A 15,465-nucleotide genomic window follows, 5' to 3' on the forward strand; every position below is an offset into this window, starting at 1 on the left:
GGGCTCTCTATGAGGGACACTGTATGAGAAGGCAGTGTGAAGTATGGAAAAGAGAGAGAGGGTAGTGTGGATGGCATGTACCATAAGAGGGACAGTGAGGGTCATATTATGTGCTGGGAATAAAGTGAGGGGCAATTATTTACTCAGGGGCTCAGCCTAGGGCAGATATTGTTATTCCGGAGCATTATAATAACACTGCTATCTTTAAGGGTGTTGTGTCGGGATGTGCTGCAGAAGACAGGAGAAGATGGAAGTCTGCAGAAACGAGCTCTGCCGGTGGAAGAGAAGAGTCATCATGGCATCTGGACAAGGTGAAGATGAAAAGAAAGAGGCGACTCCACAAACAACGTCATCTATCAGGTACCTGGATGTAAATGTGTTTTTTTTGTGATACTAATTCTCATTTTTATTTGTTAGGAACATTGAAGGGGATGTCCAAGGTTGTGATGAGTCTGCTGTCATACTATGTGACTGCAGACTTCTGAATTCTCACAGTGCACACTGCTATCATAATTCTCTGATGTTGTTGATTTACATACATGCGGTCACGTGCTGACTAGACATGTGTGGCCTCATTCAATGAAAATGAATTGAATGAGGCCGGACACGTCTAGTTAGAATGTGACCAGAAGTATCCAAATCACATACTTGTGCTGTCATGACCGTCCACTCTGGCCACCGGCAAGGGAGAATCCTGAAAGTGTGCAGTGCTTGCGCTGTGAGAATTCAGAAGCCTGCAGTCACATAGAATGACTGCAGACTTTCATCTCAAACCTGGACGCACCATTTTGTGCCATTTTGGTTGGTGGTGTGCCTCGGGATTTTTTAAGTATAAAAAGTGTGCCGCGGCTCAAAAAAGGTTGAAAAACACTGCAATAGAGCATATATATTTTGCTCATAGATACGCAGAGGTCATAAATCAGGAACCTCTATTATATACCGATGTATCACTGTCTTTGTTAGTACATGATGACCTACAGGTCATAAGGGCAGACCTATGCATAGGGCTTATACAGAAATTGCTGATAAAGAAAAAATGAAAAAAACTCAACAAAATAAGATAACTTATAAATATCCTCATTCAATACCTAGGACTATGTGTCTCACACAGGACAGATTCAAACAATGCTCAGGAGGCGGCGCATGGCGCCAATGGGGTATGGATGACGGCTGTGCTGCGTCTCACTAAGAAGGAAAGTCCTGCCTCCGGTACGGTTTCATGGTATGAGGGGGCACATTTTATAAGTGTTGACTTCAGCGTGTGCAAGGAGCATAACAAAAAGAGCCACATTGTGCAGCATTAGTGCTTCAGAAGGTGGCTCTTTTAGTTACAAACGCCTGGGGGGTGACAGGTTCCCTTTCAACTTGCTCCAATTAGGCCTCTGCCTACACTCTGTTTCTCCTGTAATCCCTGGGCTCCAACACCGCCAGTTGCTGCTCAGAAGTGTCTTTGGCACGGGTTCTCCCTCCTGCCCAGCCTGGTTCCAACATGCCAGCTGTTTCTGGGTAGTGTCAAAGTAACTTTGCCTCCAATACATTATCCTGTCGTGTTGCGGTCGGGTTAGCCGACTCTATGGTGCCTGCAGTTTAGGTGCTTCCTTTGTGGGCTGCGGGATCTGGCAATCAAGGCTGGTCCCGTAGTGCCAATAGGACAAGCTCCCCCTGTAGGACTGTGGGTTTTCTGTAACTCTGGCCGGCTTGCGGCCTTGCAATTTTTTGTTCATGTGGAGCTTCTGCTGACTATCTGAGTTCCAGCACCATTAGCTTGTTCTTTTGAAGTCAATCTTGAATAGGTCCCCCTGGGTTCCAGTACCGTCAGCTGGTTCCAGGCAGAGCCTTTGGCTTAGATGCCTCCTTCTCGGTATCCGAGTTCCACCAGTGTCTGGTGGTCCTTTGTAGTGCTTTCTGGCACGGGTACCTCCTGCTTAGCAAATGGGTTCCAGTACCTTCAGCTGGTCCTCGGTAGTTCCATTGGCTCTTGTACCTTCTGCTACCCATCCAGGTTCCAGTACCATCAGCTGGTTCTCGGCAGTGTCTTTGGCTCTTGAACCTTCTGTTACCCATCCTGGTTCCAGTATCGTCAGCTGGTTGCAGGCAGAGCCTTTGGCTTAGGTGCTTCCTTCTCAGTATCCGAGTTCCACCAATGTCTGGTGGTTCTTGGTAGTGCTTTCTGGCACGGGTACCTCCTGCTTAGTAACCGGGTTCCAGTACCGTCAGCTGGTCCTCGGTATTTCCATTGGCTCTTGTACCTTCGGCTGCCCATCCGGGTTCCAGTACCATCAGCTGGTTCTCAGCAGTTCCTCAGCCTTCTTGTACCTTTTGCTACATTTCCAAGTTCAAGCTTTTTGAAATGGTTTTTGGTAATCACTCTGGATCTCCCTGACGACCCTAAAGACGACGACCCTGAAGACCACCCCGAAGAAGACCACCCTGGATACGATGACCCCGGAAACGACGACCCCGGAGACAACGACCCTGAAGACCACCCCGAAGAAGACGACGACCCCGGAGACGACGACCCCGGAGACGACGACCCTGAAGACCACCCCGAAGAAGACCAAGAAGCTGAAGACCAAGAAGCTGAAGACCAAGAAGCTGAAGACCAAGAAGCTGAAGACCAAGAAGCTGAAGACCAAGAAGCTGAAGACCAAGAAGCTGAAGACCAAGAAGCTGAAGAACAAGAAGCTGAAGAACAAGAAGCTGAAGAACAAGAAGCTGAAGAACAAGAAGCTGAAGAACAAGAAGCTGAAGAACAAGAAGCTGAAGAACAAGAAGCTGAAGAACAAGAAGCTGAAGAACAAGAAGCTGAAGAACAAGAAGCTGAAGAACAAGAAGCTGAAGAACAAGAAGCTGAAGAACAAGAAGCTGAAGAACAAGAAGCTGAAGAACAAGAAGCTGAAGAACAAGAAGCTGAAGAACAAGAAGCTGAAGAACAAGAAGCTGAAGAACAAGAAGCTGAAAAACAAAAAGCAGAACAACATTAAGCATAAGACTAAAAATCAGAGCAAAACATATTATCTAAATTATAAGCAGAAGAAGACCAAGCAGTGTATGGGGGTGAGTCCGTTCCTCCTCGTGGTGCCTCTGGAAAAAATCTGCTGCTGCAGGCCAAACTGAACGTGGACAAATCCTGTTGTAAATCTTTTGTGACAGGCAGAACGGAAGGTGTAATCTTCAAACTTTTATAGATAACAACTACAGGAATGTCTGTCACAAATAAGAATATGATGAAGAAGAAGAATATGAAGAAGATGAAGTAGAATATGAAAAAGAATATTAGTTGAATAAGAAGAAAATGAAGAATGTAAAAAAAAGAATAATAGGAAGAAGGTGAAGAAGAAGAAGATGAATAAGGTGAAGAAGTAGTTGATGAAAAAGATGCTGCTGCTAAGGATGATGAAGAAGAAAGTGTGGGAGAAGTAAAAAAGAAGGTGAAGAGCAAGGAAGTAGTGAAACATAAATGTCTGACAAAATATAAAAAAGCTTAACATAGTCAATATCTTTGTAACTCTGAACGTCTAAAAAAAAAAATTAATTCCTGCTATTCCATTTGATTGGGCTAAACCTCTATGCCTTTAACGTCTCCTCCACCTCCCCCAATACATTCTACATTATTCTTAGTTGTTTTCCTTCATGTAGAATTAACCTACAAGGAAAGAAAGGGTTTATTTTAATTCTGATATTTGTGTCCCATTGACTTGCATTGGTTTCCGATATCGGTATTGGCGATATCCGATATTTTTTGGATATCAGCCGATCCAATCCGATACCGATATTTTTGGATATCAGAAGGTATCGCTCAACACTACTTAACATGTGTTATATGCTGATTTTATGACATGAGTGATATTGGTATATTATGTGCTTATATAGCTTGAAGCAAGTGCCCTGCATGTCTAATAACATTTACTCTAAAAAATTATCAGTCTATACTTACATGACTTCCAGGGAGTGAAGGATGCCCAGGAGGACCTGGGTCTCCAGGCTGTCCAGGAATACCAGGTTCTCCATCGATTCCAGCAGGACCTCGTGCACCCTTGAGAAAAATATTAAAGAAAGTTTTTTGTCATGTACAATTATTATAACAAATTTATTTCAGGAGCCACAGTTATGATGCTGATTCGTGAACTTGGCAGTTTCATTATCAGTTTGTATGCTTATTTGATGATGACATAGGAAGTTTTCAATTAATACAAATACAAATGTAATTTTTTATTGCTTGATTGGTTTTCTTATTGTTCCAAATTGAAGACTTTTATTTTGTCAACCAATGACATCCCAGATATGCCTAAGGGGAGACAAGTCCAGAGACCATGCAGGCCATGGTAGTACTTTTATGCCATGTGGGCTGCTCACAGTAGCACCAGCAACATGCAACCTGACATTATCATATTGAAAAACGGCTCCAGGGACACTTTAGAGAAACATGCTACAATGTCCTGCAGTATCTCCACCATTGTATCCCATCAAGAACATCCGGGACATCATTGGCTGGCAATTGCAAAGAGATCTGCTAGCAGAGGATCTTGATGATTTGTATGCCATAGTGCATGCAGCGTGTCAGAACATTTCTCAGACATTCATTAATAACCTCATAGGCAGCAGCCAAGGTGTGTGAGTGTATTTCTGCATGTGGCGCTCATACTCAATACTGAGTAAATCAAGAAGTATTACAAAATTTGTTTCCATCTTTTCATAATTTGTGAATCATTAACATGTCTATCCATCCTGTGATTTTCAGAATTCCATGACTTTTCCTTGTTGGTATTATGCTGCAGTATTTCAAACCTGACTTTTTACTTATTAGGTCCGTGTATACAGTAAACCCAAAAATACATCATTCATTTTTTTGGTGACACATTGCATTTCTAGTTAGATCACATAAAAAAACTAGAAACATAAAATAAATCTTTGTAAGTAAAATTGCTTTATCTTAGATTTGAAACATTTTATGAAAATAGTTATAAATATTTGTGGCTGATTTTTTCTCTAAATTCTTAAACATATATGAAAAAATCAGTGTCATACAATCCCCCTATTTATGTTACTATGATTGGTGACAATTGAGTTCTCACACGAAGTAACATCACATGGAATTGTGTCCTCACTACGACTCTGTTAGGCAGCACTGACATCCAGTGTTCATGAGGAGAAAATGCAAAGGGCCCCTGTCCACTCTCATTACCGAGGGAGGGAGGGACGGATGGACGAGACGGAGTTATCACCCACGGATTTAAGAACATGAAATCTCTACGGCATGTTTTCTACACAGAGCATTTAAAGAGTAAACTAAGCCCTTATAAGTTTGTTTCCGTATTTCAGTTTCCTTGTGATTATAAGCAGATGGTGGGTGTCCAGGTCCTGAGACCACGCCAATTGTTCAAATCTCCCCACATACATTACAAATGTATGGTGAATCTATGATCAATGTTAACTTACAGGTTTCCCCTTTGGGCCTCTTTCCCCTCTTGGTCCTTGGGAGCCTGGTGGTCCCTGTTGAAAATAAAACCTCATCGTTATTAAACACCTTTGTTGTACACAGATAATAAAGAAATATAACATAATAACAAAATATAATATTAAGAGATTGGTGCTAGTAATGCATTGATAGTATTGCACCAAACCTCTGTCAATAAGACTGTATCTTTATAGACCTGCGGTTCACAGGGACTCGTCATCTGATTCATGATTCCCCATCCAAAGTGAGCATGACTCAGACACCGGCTTCATCATTGCAGACATGTCTGTTATGCTGTAAAACGCAGGCGAATTCCAGAGAAGGCTTACTTTACAATGGAGGCAGGCGGCCACGTGTTCTGAGCGGCCTCGCTCTGTCCCCATCACCCAAATTAACCTAATTCCACTGGCAGGTTCCCTTTAATTCTAATTTCTCTGAAGTCTAGAAGGATTTTCCCCCATAAATATTAGTCTCTTTTTATGTTGCCCCCTCTGGATCAATATAAAAAAGGCATTATTACGGACTGCATGAAGAGTCAGTAATAGTGTTGAGCATTCCGATACTGCAAATATCGGGTATCGGCCGATATTCGCGGTATCGAAATTCCAATACTGAGTTCTGATACTTTCAGTATATATCGGATACCGGAATTGGAAGTTCCCATAGTGCAATGAGCCAGTTTGATTTAGGTCAGCCAATGAGGAATCCTAAGAAGTGTGGGCACATCCTGTTATGCATGTTAGGCATGTAAGTAAGGGCATGGCTGTGATTGGCTGCTGAAATGATGTCATGATGCACTATAAAACACGCCGCCGCCATTTTGGGTTCACTCTGTTGTGAATTCAGTTAGGGACAGGACGCTGCTGTTCTGACTGAGGGTTAGTTTGAGATAGCGATTTGCTTCATTGTGCTTTAACCAGGCAAATTTAGCAACCTCTGTGTGAGAACCTTGTTTTTGCCTTGCAGCACTGTTCATGGCTGTCTGCAAAGTCTCTGAGTGAGTGCAGCTCACTCTGTAGTCTGTTCTGCAGCCACAGCTGGTTGTAGTCAGCTCAGAGTGCGTCACTGCCTCATACTGTTCCATTGTCCTTTTTTTCAATTAGTGCAGCCTGCTGCACATTTTTTCTGATTTATCCTATTATTGGGTTTCCATCCGTATCCTGCTAGATTGTGGAAAAACACTATATAGGAGTACATAGAGGAGTTTTTTTTGGCCTTGCAGCTGTTCACAGCTGTCTGCAAGGTCTCTGTGTGAGTGCAGCTCACGCTGTAGTCTGTTCTGCAGCCACAGCTGGTTGTAGTCAACTCAGTGTGCGTCACTGCCTCATACTGTTCCTTTATCCTTTTTTTCAATTAGTGCTGCCTGCTGCACATTTTTCCAGATTTATCCTATTAGTGGGTTTCCATCCGTATCCTGCTAGATTGCGGAAAAACACTATATAGGAGTACATATAGGAGCCTTTCTGCAGCCTTGTGCCCTGCAGCCCCAGCCAGATTAGTATTAGGAACGCAAAACTCAAAGGAACGCAGTCATAAGTCCAAATATATAAAATATATAAACTTTATTAAATACCAAATAATCGGTGCACAGCAAAAAGTGGGAAAACCCACCCATGTCATCAACAGCACATACAAATGGACAGGCTCTAATGCACTCTACCCCATATCATAAATATCAGAACCATGTAAATACACAGCATGTATAGGAAATTCATAACCATATCTTGGCAATCAATAACAGTATTCTAGTACATACATACCGGCGGTAGAAGGTGGGTGTATATGTGCATCAGAGTCCCGTCCCCCCAACGCGCGTTTCGGCAAAGTGCCTTTCTCAAGGGGTTTTCCTACTTTTTACTGTGCACCGATTATTTGGTATTTAATAAAGTTTATATATTTTATATATTTGGACTTATGACTGCGTTCCTTTGAGTTTTGCGTTCTTCATGTATATGCAGTTTGTCCAGGTGGTCCTAGTCAGTCATGTATTTTTGTTACTTTGATCTATGACATATTGCTAGTGATTGACATGCTTCCCACTAAGTATTTGCTACCAGATTAGTATTAGCCTATTTTTTGGAGCCTCATCTATTGCATTGTAGGTTACCTTCCTGCATTGTAATCGCTACAAAAAGTTTGTGATACTATCGGTTTTACATCTTTGGGCACATTCAGTGTCTTTTTCTGAAAAAAAAACAAAAAGTTAATAAAGTTCACCAAACACACCACTTTATAGTTGTGTAGGACACATTAGCTCATATTAAAGTCTAGTCCACACTTTAGAAAATTAGTGTTTCTTATACCTGTTAGCAGCTGTTCAGGAATAAGCACACTAAGCCCTAAGTACTTTTCTGCCTATCTTTATCAGTCTACCAAGATGAAGAAGGCAGAGAGTAAGGGTACCGTCACACTATACGATTTACCTACGATCACGACCAGCGATATGACCTGGCCGTGATCGTAGGTAAATCGTAGTGTGGTCGCTGGGGAGCTGTCACACAGACAGCTCTCCAGCGACCAACGATGCCGAGGTCCCTGGGTAACCAGGGTAAACATCGGGTTACTAAGCGCAGGACCGCGCTTAGTAACCCGATGTTTACCCTGGTTACAAGCGTAAAACTAAAAAAAAACAAACAGCACATACTTACATTCTGGTGTCCGTCAGGTCCCTTGCCGTCTGCTTCCCGCACTGTGACTGCCGGCCGTAAAGTGAAAGCAGAGCACAGCGGCTGTGCTTTCACTTTCACTTTACGGCCGGCAGTCAGTGAGTGTGGAAAGCAGACGGCAAGGGACCTGACGGACACCAGAATGTAAGTATGTGCTGTTTTTTTTTTTTTTAGTTTTACGCTTGTAACCAGGGCAAACATCAGGTTACTAAGCGCGGTCCTGCGCTTAGTTACCCGATGTTTACCCTGGTTACAAGCGAACGCATCGCTGGATCGCATCGCTAGATCGCTAGATTGGTGTCACACACACCGATCTAGCGATGACAGCGGGAGATCCAGCGATGAAAGAAAGTTCTAAACGATCTGTTACGACGTATGATTCTCAGCAGGATCCCTGATCGCTGCTGCGTGTCAGACACAGCGATATCGTAACGATATCGCTGGAATGTCACGAATCGTACCGTCTGTGAAGAGCAGAACAAAAATGATTATAAATATTGACCTGTCCATTCAAGGACATTTTAGCTATAGTATGAAATCCTGTTTTTCCTGTCTGTGGAATTGCCTTTGTACTGTTTGTTGTGAAACTGCCGCCCACGAAACTGTTTTCTTTTCTTTTCTTTCTTTCCTGTTTTGTCTCTTTGTTTAAACATGCAAAACTTGTATAACCACTGAAACAACTATATAAAGAAGGGATAGCACCTTGAAGGCAGGCGTGCTTCAGAGACTTCCCAGTGATACACTATACAAGACGTGTCTTGTGTATTATTTCTGGTGATTCCACACTTCCAAAGGCTGCTCCGACTGAGTGTGATCCCGACATTTCCTGGCGCCTGAACAGGGACCCGAGGTCTGTGTATTCCTTCAAGAACACCGGCAGAATACGAACGAAAAGAGAATCTGGGATATTGGACGGCAGATGAACAAAAACCTGGCCAGGTAAGAGACACTGTTAGATCTCTTATATCTGCCCTGCACTGTCCGTAAGATTTTCTGTGTCGTGTTCTTTAGCGGGTAGTTCTAGTAGAGGAGGATACCTATAGCTCGGGTTCTTGAACTATTTAGGAATTGATCACCTCACGGAGTACGGCATTGAATGAGAGTGAATGTGAATAGAAGGTGTGTGGAAGTTGGGAATAGCCCTATAAGCCGCCCAGGGGGTTGAAACAGAAGAAGTGACTGTCCCACTGGGCAACGTGGTTGCGTCCTTTCGGGGAGACCTCCGCGCCTATGTTCAATCTCTGATCCTGTCTTTGACAAAAACCTGGTGACGGATAAGTGTATGATAGTATGAGCCCAGGACAGATAAATTAGCCTGGGACAAGAATACGTTGTATGTGATAGTATAAGCCCAGGACAGATAAATTAGCCTGGGACAAGATACGTTGTATGTTCTTTTTCTTTTTCTGTCTGGTTGCATTTGTGTTGTTTGCTATAGGTGTAGGAATCAGGATTTTCTTACATCAACACAGTTTAAACATCCTAGCTCTTTAGGAAGAAGGTAACGAGGTATTCTCATACCCAAACGCCACCTAGGGCAAGAAAAAGACATCCTAGCTCCTTAGGAAGAAGGTAACGAGGTATTCTCATACCCAAACGCCACCTAGGGCAAGAAAAAGACATCCTAGCTCCTTAGGAAGAAGGTAACGAGGTATTCTCATACCCAAACGCCACCTAGGGCAAGAAAGCTCAGGATAAGAAAATGGGGAATAAGCAAACAAAGTCGGAACCAGAAGAATTAGATATCTATACTATCATAAAGGAGAGAAGTGGTGAAGATGCCACTAAGGGACTGAAAAAGATTTTTAGTAAGTTTGGAGTTACTAGGGCAGAAGCTTTTAGTAGAAAACTATGGGAAGGAATTCAGGAAAGGAAAAAAAGCATAATCAGAGACAAGAAATGGATAGATCAGATCCAAGCATTGATTGAAGTCTCTAGGGTAGCAGAAAATGAGGGATGGACATATAATCAACAGAGTAAAAAGTGGTGTATTAGACCCACAGGCTGTGGAGAAAAACAAAATGTGGAATCTAAAAATACCCCACCCCCATACCTTAACCCACATGCCCCATCTTTTCTCCAAACACCACCTCAAAGTTTAGCCGGACCAGGAGGATGGGTATGTCCGCACTGTGGACAACAAAATCCAGACTGGAGAAATGATTGCCTAGCCTGTGGTACACCTAGACATGGCGCTGTACTTGCCCCTGTTAGGGTAGTACCAAGACCTTTTAGGGAACCTGGTGTTGACGGAGTAATGGGAACTAGATATCACCAAACTCGACAATATTTCCCTTGGTCCCCCGCTGAAGGCATGTCTCTCTTGCATAACGCACCAGATCCCACCCAGTGTCCAGTTAGATTTGCACAATATATACAGCAAATTATGCAGACTCATGCTGGAGTTTGGGCAGATGGAGAAGAATTATGTAGAATGAAAATGACTCCTGGACTCTTCCAGGAGCTATTAGCGAATCTACAGGTACATAGGCCCCAAGCAGGAGATGGTGCCTTACAAACGATAGAATCAGGTACACAATTTGTAGATCATTTAATGGTTTTCATGAGGGAGAGACAGAGGCAGAGAGGAACAACGGGAGTGGTGGCTCAGAAATCTGGACAATCAGTAGACGAATATTATCTAAGTGTAGAAAATAATTTCAGAGATGAAGGCATGGATCTAACCGCTCCAGGAATGATGAGGTTAGTTACAAAAACCTTTATAGATGGATTGTCTCCAAAAGTGAAGGAAAAGCTTAAGGCCGCAACCCCTGATTGGAGAACCTTGGAAGACCCACACCTGGCTAGACAGAAAGCTGTAGGGATAGAAATGGACTTAAGAGAAAATTCTAAGCCAGTAAGAATTGCACAGGCTAAGGCCGGCGTCACACACAGCGTAAAACAATACGGTCCGTATATTACGGCCGTAATACACTGAAAAGTCCCGAAAAAAGTGGTCCGTAGCTTCTCCGTAGGCAGGGTGTGTCAGCGTTTTTTGCGCATGGCATCCTCCGTATGTAATCCGTATGGCATCCGTACTGCGTGGTTTTCTCGCAGGCTAGCAAAACCAACATACCGCTATAGAAGTGATCCATGTGTCCCAAAAAGAAAAGAAAATATATATATACTGTCTATATATATATATATCTATATATATATATATATATATATACATATATATATATATATATAGATATATATATATATATGTCAGTAGACACATATATTAGAGAGAAAAGCCGGTAATTCAGTGCGGTGTACAGTAAAATCACACTGACAGCTTACAGTAGAATAGGTAGAATAAATGTGTACACATAGAATAGGTATATATATATATATATGTCAGTGAGACACATATATGTATATATATTAATATTTATTCCAGCGCTAGACAGCTTGAAAGCCGGTAATTCAATTACCGGCTTTTTCCTTCTCCTTCCTAAAACCCGACATGATTTGAGACATGGTTTACATACAGTAAACCATGTATTCTCTCCATTTTTTTGCAGATTCCACACTACTAATGTCAGTAGTGTGTATCTGCAAAATTTGGCCGTTCTAGCTCTTAAAATAAAGGGTTAAATGGCGGAAAAAATTGGCGTGGGCTCCCGCGCAATTTTCTCCGCCAGAGTAGTAAAGCCAGTGACTGAGGGCAGATATTAATAGCCTGGAGAGGGTCCATGGTTATTGGCCCCCCCCTGGCTAAAAATATCTGCCCCCAGCCACCCCAGAAAAGGCACATCTGGAAGATGCGCCTATTCTGGCACTTGGCCACTCTCTTCCCATTCCCGTGTAGCGGTGGGATATGGGGTAATGAAGGGTTAATGCCACCTTGCTATTGTAAGGGGACATTAAGCCTAATTAATAATGGAGAGGCGTCAATTATGACACCTATCCATTATTAATCCAATTGTAGTGAAGGGTTAAATAAAACACAAACACATTATTTAAAATTATTTTAATGAAATAAAAACAATGGGTGTTGCAGTATTTTATTCAACGCCCAATCCAGTCACTGAAGACCCTCGTTCTGTGAGTAAAAAAACATAATAAACCAACAATATACTTACCCTCCGCAGATCTGTAACGTCCAACGATGTAAATCCTTCTGAAGGGGTTAAAACATTTTGCAGCAAGGAGCTGTGCTAATGCAGGCTGCTCCTCGCTGCAAAACCCCAGGGAATAAGGCTAAAAATAGATCAATGATCTATATTTAGCTTTATTTGCGGTGAGGCGCCCTCTGCTGGCTGTTCATAGATCGTGGGAAATTACCTAGAAAGCTCCCTGGCTTTCTAGGTAATTTCCCACGATCTATGAACAGCCAGCAGAGGGCGCCTCACCGCAAATAAAGCTAAATATAGATCATTGATCTATTTTTAGCCTTATTCCCTGGGGTTTTGCAGCGAGGAGCAGCCTGCATTAGCACAGCTCCTTGCTGCAAAATGTTTTAACCCCTTCAGAAGGATTTACATCGTTGGACGTTACAGATCTGCGGAGGGTAAGTATATTGTTGGTTTATTATGTTTTTTTACTCACAGAACGAGGGTCTTCAGTGACTGGATTGGGCGTTGAATAAAATACTGCAACACCCATTGTTTTTATTTCATTAAAATAATTTTAAATAATGTGTTTGTGTTTTATTTAACCCTTCACTACAATTGGATTAATAATGGATAGGTGTCATAATTGACGCCTCTCCATTATTAATTAGGCTTAATGTCCCCTTACAATAGCAAGGTGGCATTAACCCTTCATTACCCCATATCCCACCGCTACACGGGAATGGGAAGAGAGTGGCCAAGTGCCAGAATAGGCGCATCTTCCAGATGTGCCTTTTCTGGGGTGGCTGGGGGCAGATATTTTTAGCCAGGGGGGGGCCAATAACCATGGACCCTCTCCAGGCTATTAATATCTGCCCTCAGTCACTGGCTTTACTACTCTGGCGGAGAAAATTGCGCGGGAGCCCACGCCAATTTTTTCCGCCATTTAACCCTTTATTTTAAGAGCTAGAACGGCCAAATTTTGCAGATACACACTACTGACATTAGTAGTGTGGAATCTGCAAAAAAATGGAGAGAATACATGGTTTACTGTATGTAAACCATGTCTCAAATCATGTCGGGTTTTAGGAAGGAGAAGGAAAAAGCCGGTAATTGAATTACCGGCTTTCAAGCTGTCTAGCGCTGGAATAAATATTAATATATATACATATATGTGTCTCACTGACATATATATACAGTGGGGCAAAAAAGTATTTAGTCAGTCAGCAATAGTGCAAGTTCCACCACTTAAAAAGATGAGAGGCGTCTGTAATTTACATTATAGGTAGACCTCAACTATGGGAGACAAACTGAGAAAAAAAAATCCAGAAAATCACATTGTCTGTTTTTTTTATCATTTTTTTTGCATATTATGGTGGAAAATAAGTATTTGGTCAGAAACAAACAATCAAGATTTCTGGCTCTCACAGACCTGTAACTTCTTCTTTAAGAGTCTCCTCTTTCCTCCACTCATTACCTGTAGTAATGGCACCTGTTTAAACTTGTTATCAGTATAAAAAGACACCTGTGCACACCCTCAAACAGTCTGACTCCAAACTCCACTATGGTGAAGACCAAAGAGCTGTCAAAGGACACCAGAAACAAAATTGTAGCCCTGCACCAGGCTGGGAAGACTGAATCTGCAATAGCCAACCAGCTTGGAGTGAAGAAATCAACAGTGGGAGCAATAATTAGAAAATGGAAGACATACAAGACCACTGATAATCTTCCTCGATCTGGGGCTCCACGCAAAATCCCACCCCGTGGGGTCAGAATGATCACAAGAACGGTGAGCAAAAATCCCAGAACCACGCGGGGGGACCTAGTGAATGAACTGCAGAGAGCTGGGACCAATGTAACAAGGCCTACCATAAGTAACACACTACGCCACCATGGACTCAGATCCTGCAGTGCCAGACGTGTCCCACTGCTTAAGCCAGTACATGTCCGGGCCCGTCTGAAGTTTGCTAGAGAGCATTTGGATGATCCAGAGGAGTTTTGGAAGAATGTCCTATGGTCTGATGAAACCAAACTGGAACTGTTTGGTAGAAACACAACTTGTCGTGTTTGGAGGAAAAAGAATACTGAGTTGCATCCATCAAACACCATACCTACTGTAAAGCATGGTGGTGGAAACATCATGCTTTGGGGCTGTTTCTCTGCAAAGGGGCCAGGACGACTGATCCGGGTACATGAAAGAATGAATGGGGCCATGTATCGTGAGATTTTGAGTGCAAACCTCCTTCCATCAGCAAGGGCATTGAAGATGAAACGTGGCTGGGTCTTTCAACATGACAATGATCCAAAGCACACCGCCAGGGCAACGAAGGAGTGGCTTCGTAAGAAGCATTTCAAGGTCCTGGAGTGGCCTAGCCAGTCTCCAGATCTCAACCCTATAGAAAACCTTTGGAGGGAGTTGAAAGTCCGTGTTGCCAAGCGAAAAGCCAAAAACATCACTGCTCTAGAGGAGATCTGCATGGAGGAATGGGCCAACATACCAACAACAGTGTGTGGCAACCTTGTGAAGACTTACAGAAAACGTTTGACCTCTGTCATTGCCAACAAAGGATATATTACAAAGTATTGAGATGAAATTTTGTTTCTGACCAAATACTTATTTTCCACCATAATATGCAAATAAAATGTTAAAAAAACAGACAATGTGATTTTCTGGATTTTTTTTTCTCAGTTTGTCTCCCATAGTTGAGGTCTACCTATGATGTAAATTACAGACGCCTCTCATCTTTTTAAGTGGTGGAACTTGCACTATTGCTGACTGACTAAATACTTTTTTGCCCCACTGTATATATATATACCTATTCTATGTGTACACATTTATTCTACCTATTCTACTGTAAGCTGTCAGTGTGATTTTACTGTACACCGCACTGAATTACCGGCTTTTCTCTCTAACAGCGCTGCGTATTTCTCGCAAGTCACACTGCTTGTCCGTGTGTAATCCGTATTTTTCACGCTTCCATAGACTTTCATTGGCGTATTTCTTGCGCAGTACGGTGACAAACGCAGCATGCTGCGATTTTGTACGGCCGTAGAAAGCCGTATAATACTGATCAGTAAAATACGGCAGATAGGAGCAGGGGCATAGAGAATAATTGTGCCGTATTTTTTGCGAGTTTTACGGACGTAGATTCTGCGCTCTTACGTCCGTAAAACTCGCATGTGTGACGCCGGCCTAATACTGGCTCTGCTAATCAAAAGTTTACTTGTCATTACTGTAAGAAGCCAGGACATTTCCAAAGGGAATGTAGGAAGAGAAAAGCAGATATAGATTCAGGAACCT

The 15,465-nt window shown here is 42.6% G+C and overlaps 1 protein-coding gene across 1 annotated transcript in view; it reads right to left on the bottom strand.

Moving 5' to 3' along the window:
* The window catches only part of COL5A2 (collagen type V alpha 2 chain), a 525,281-nt gene that overhangs the window by 198,921 nt on the left and 310,895 nt on the right, over positions 1-15,465 (bottom strand). The window contains exons 6-7 of the mRNA XM_069733787.1: positions 5,440-5,493; positions 3,938-4,036 (exon numbers count right to left, since the gene is read on the bottom strand). Of these exons, the coding sequence (XP_069589888.1) occupies positions 3,938-4,036; positions 5,440-5,493 (153 nt within the window). The remainder of the gene's footprint in view (positions 1-3,937; positions 4,037-5,439; positions 5,494-15,465) is intronic.

The sequence above is a fragment of the Ranitomeya imitator genome, chromosome 7, assembly GCF_032444005.1.
Source record: "Ranitomeya imitator isolate aRanImi1 chromosome 7, aRanImi1.pri, whole genome shotgun sequence".
Classification (NCBI taxonomy): Eukaryota; Metazoa; Chordata; class Amphibia; order Anura; family Dendrobatidae; genus Ranitomeya; species Ranitomeya imitator.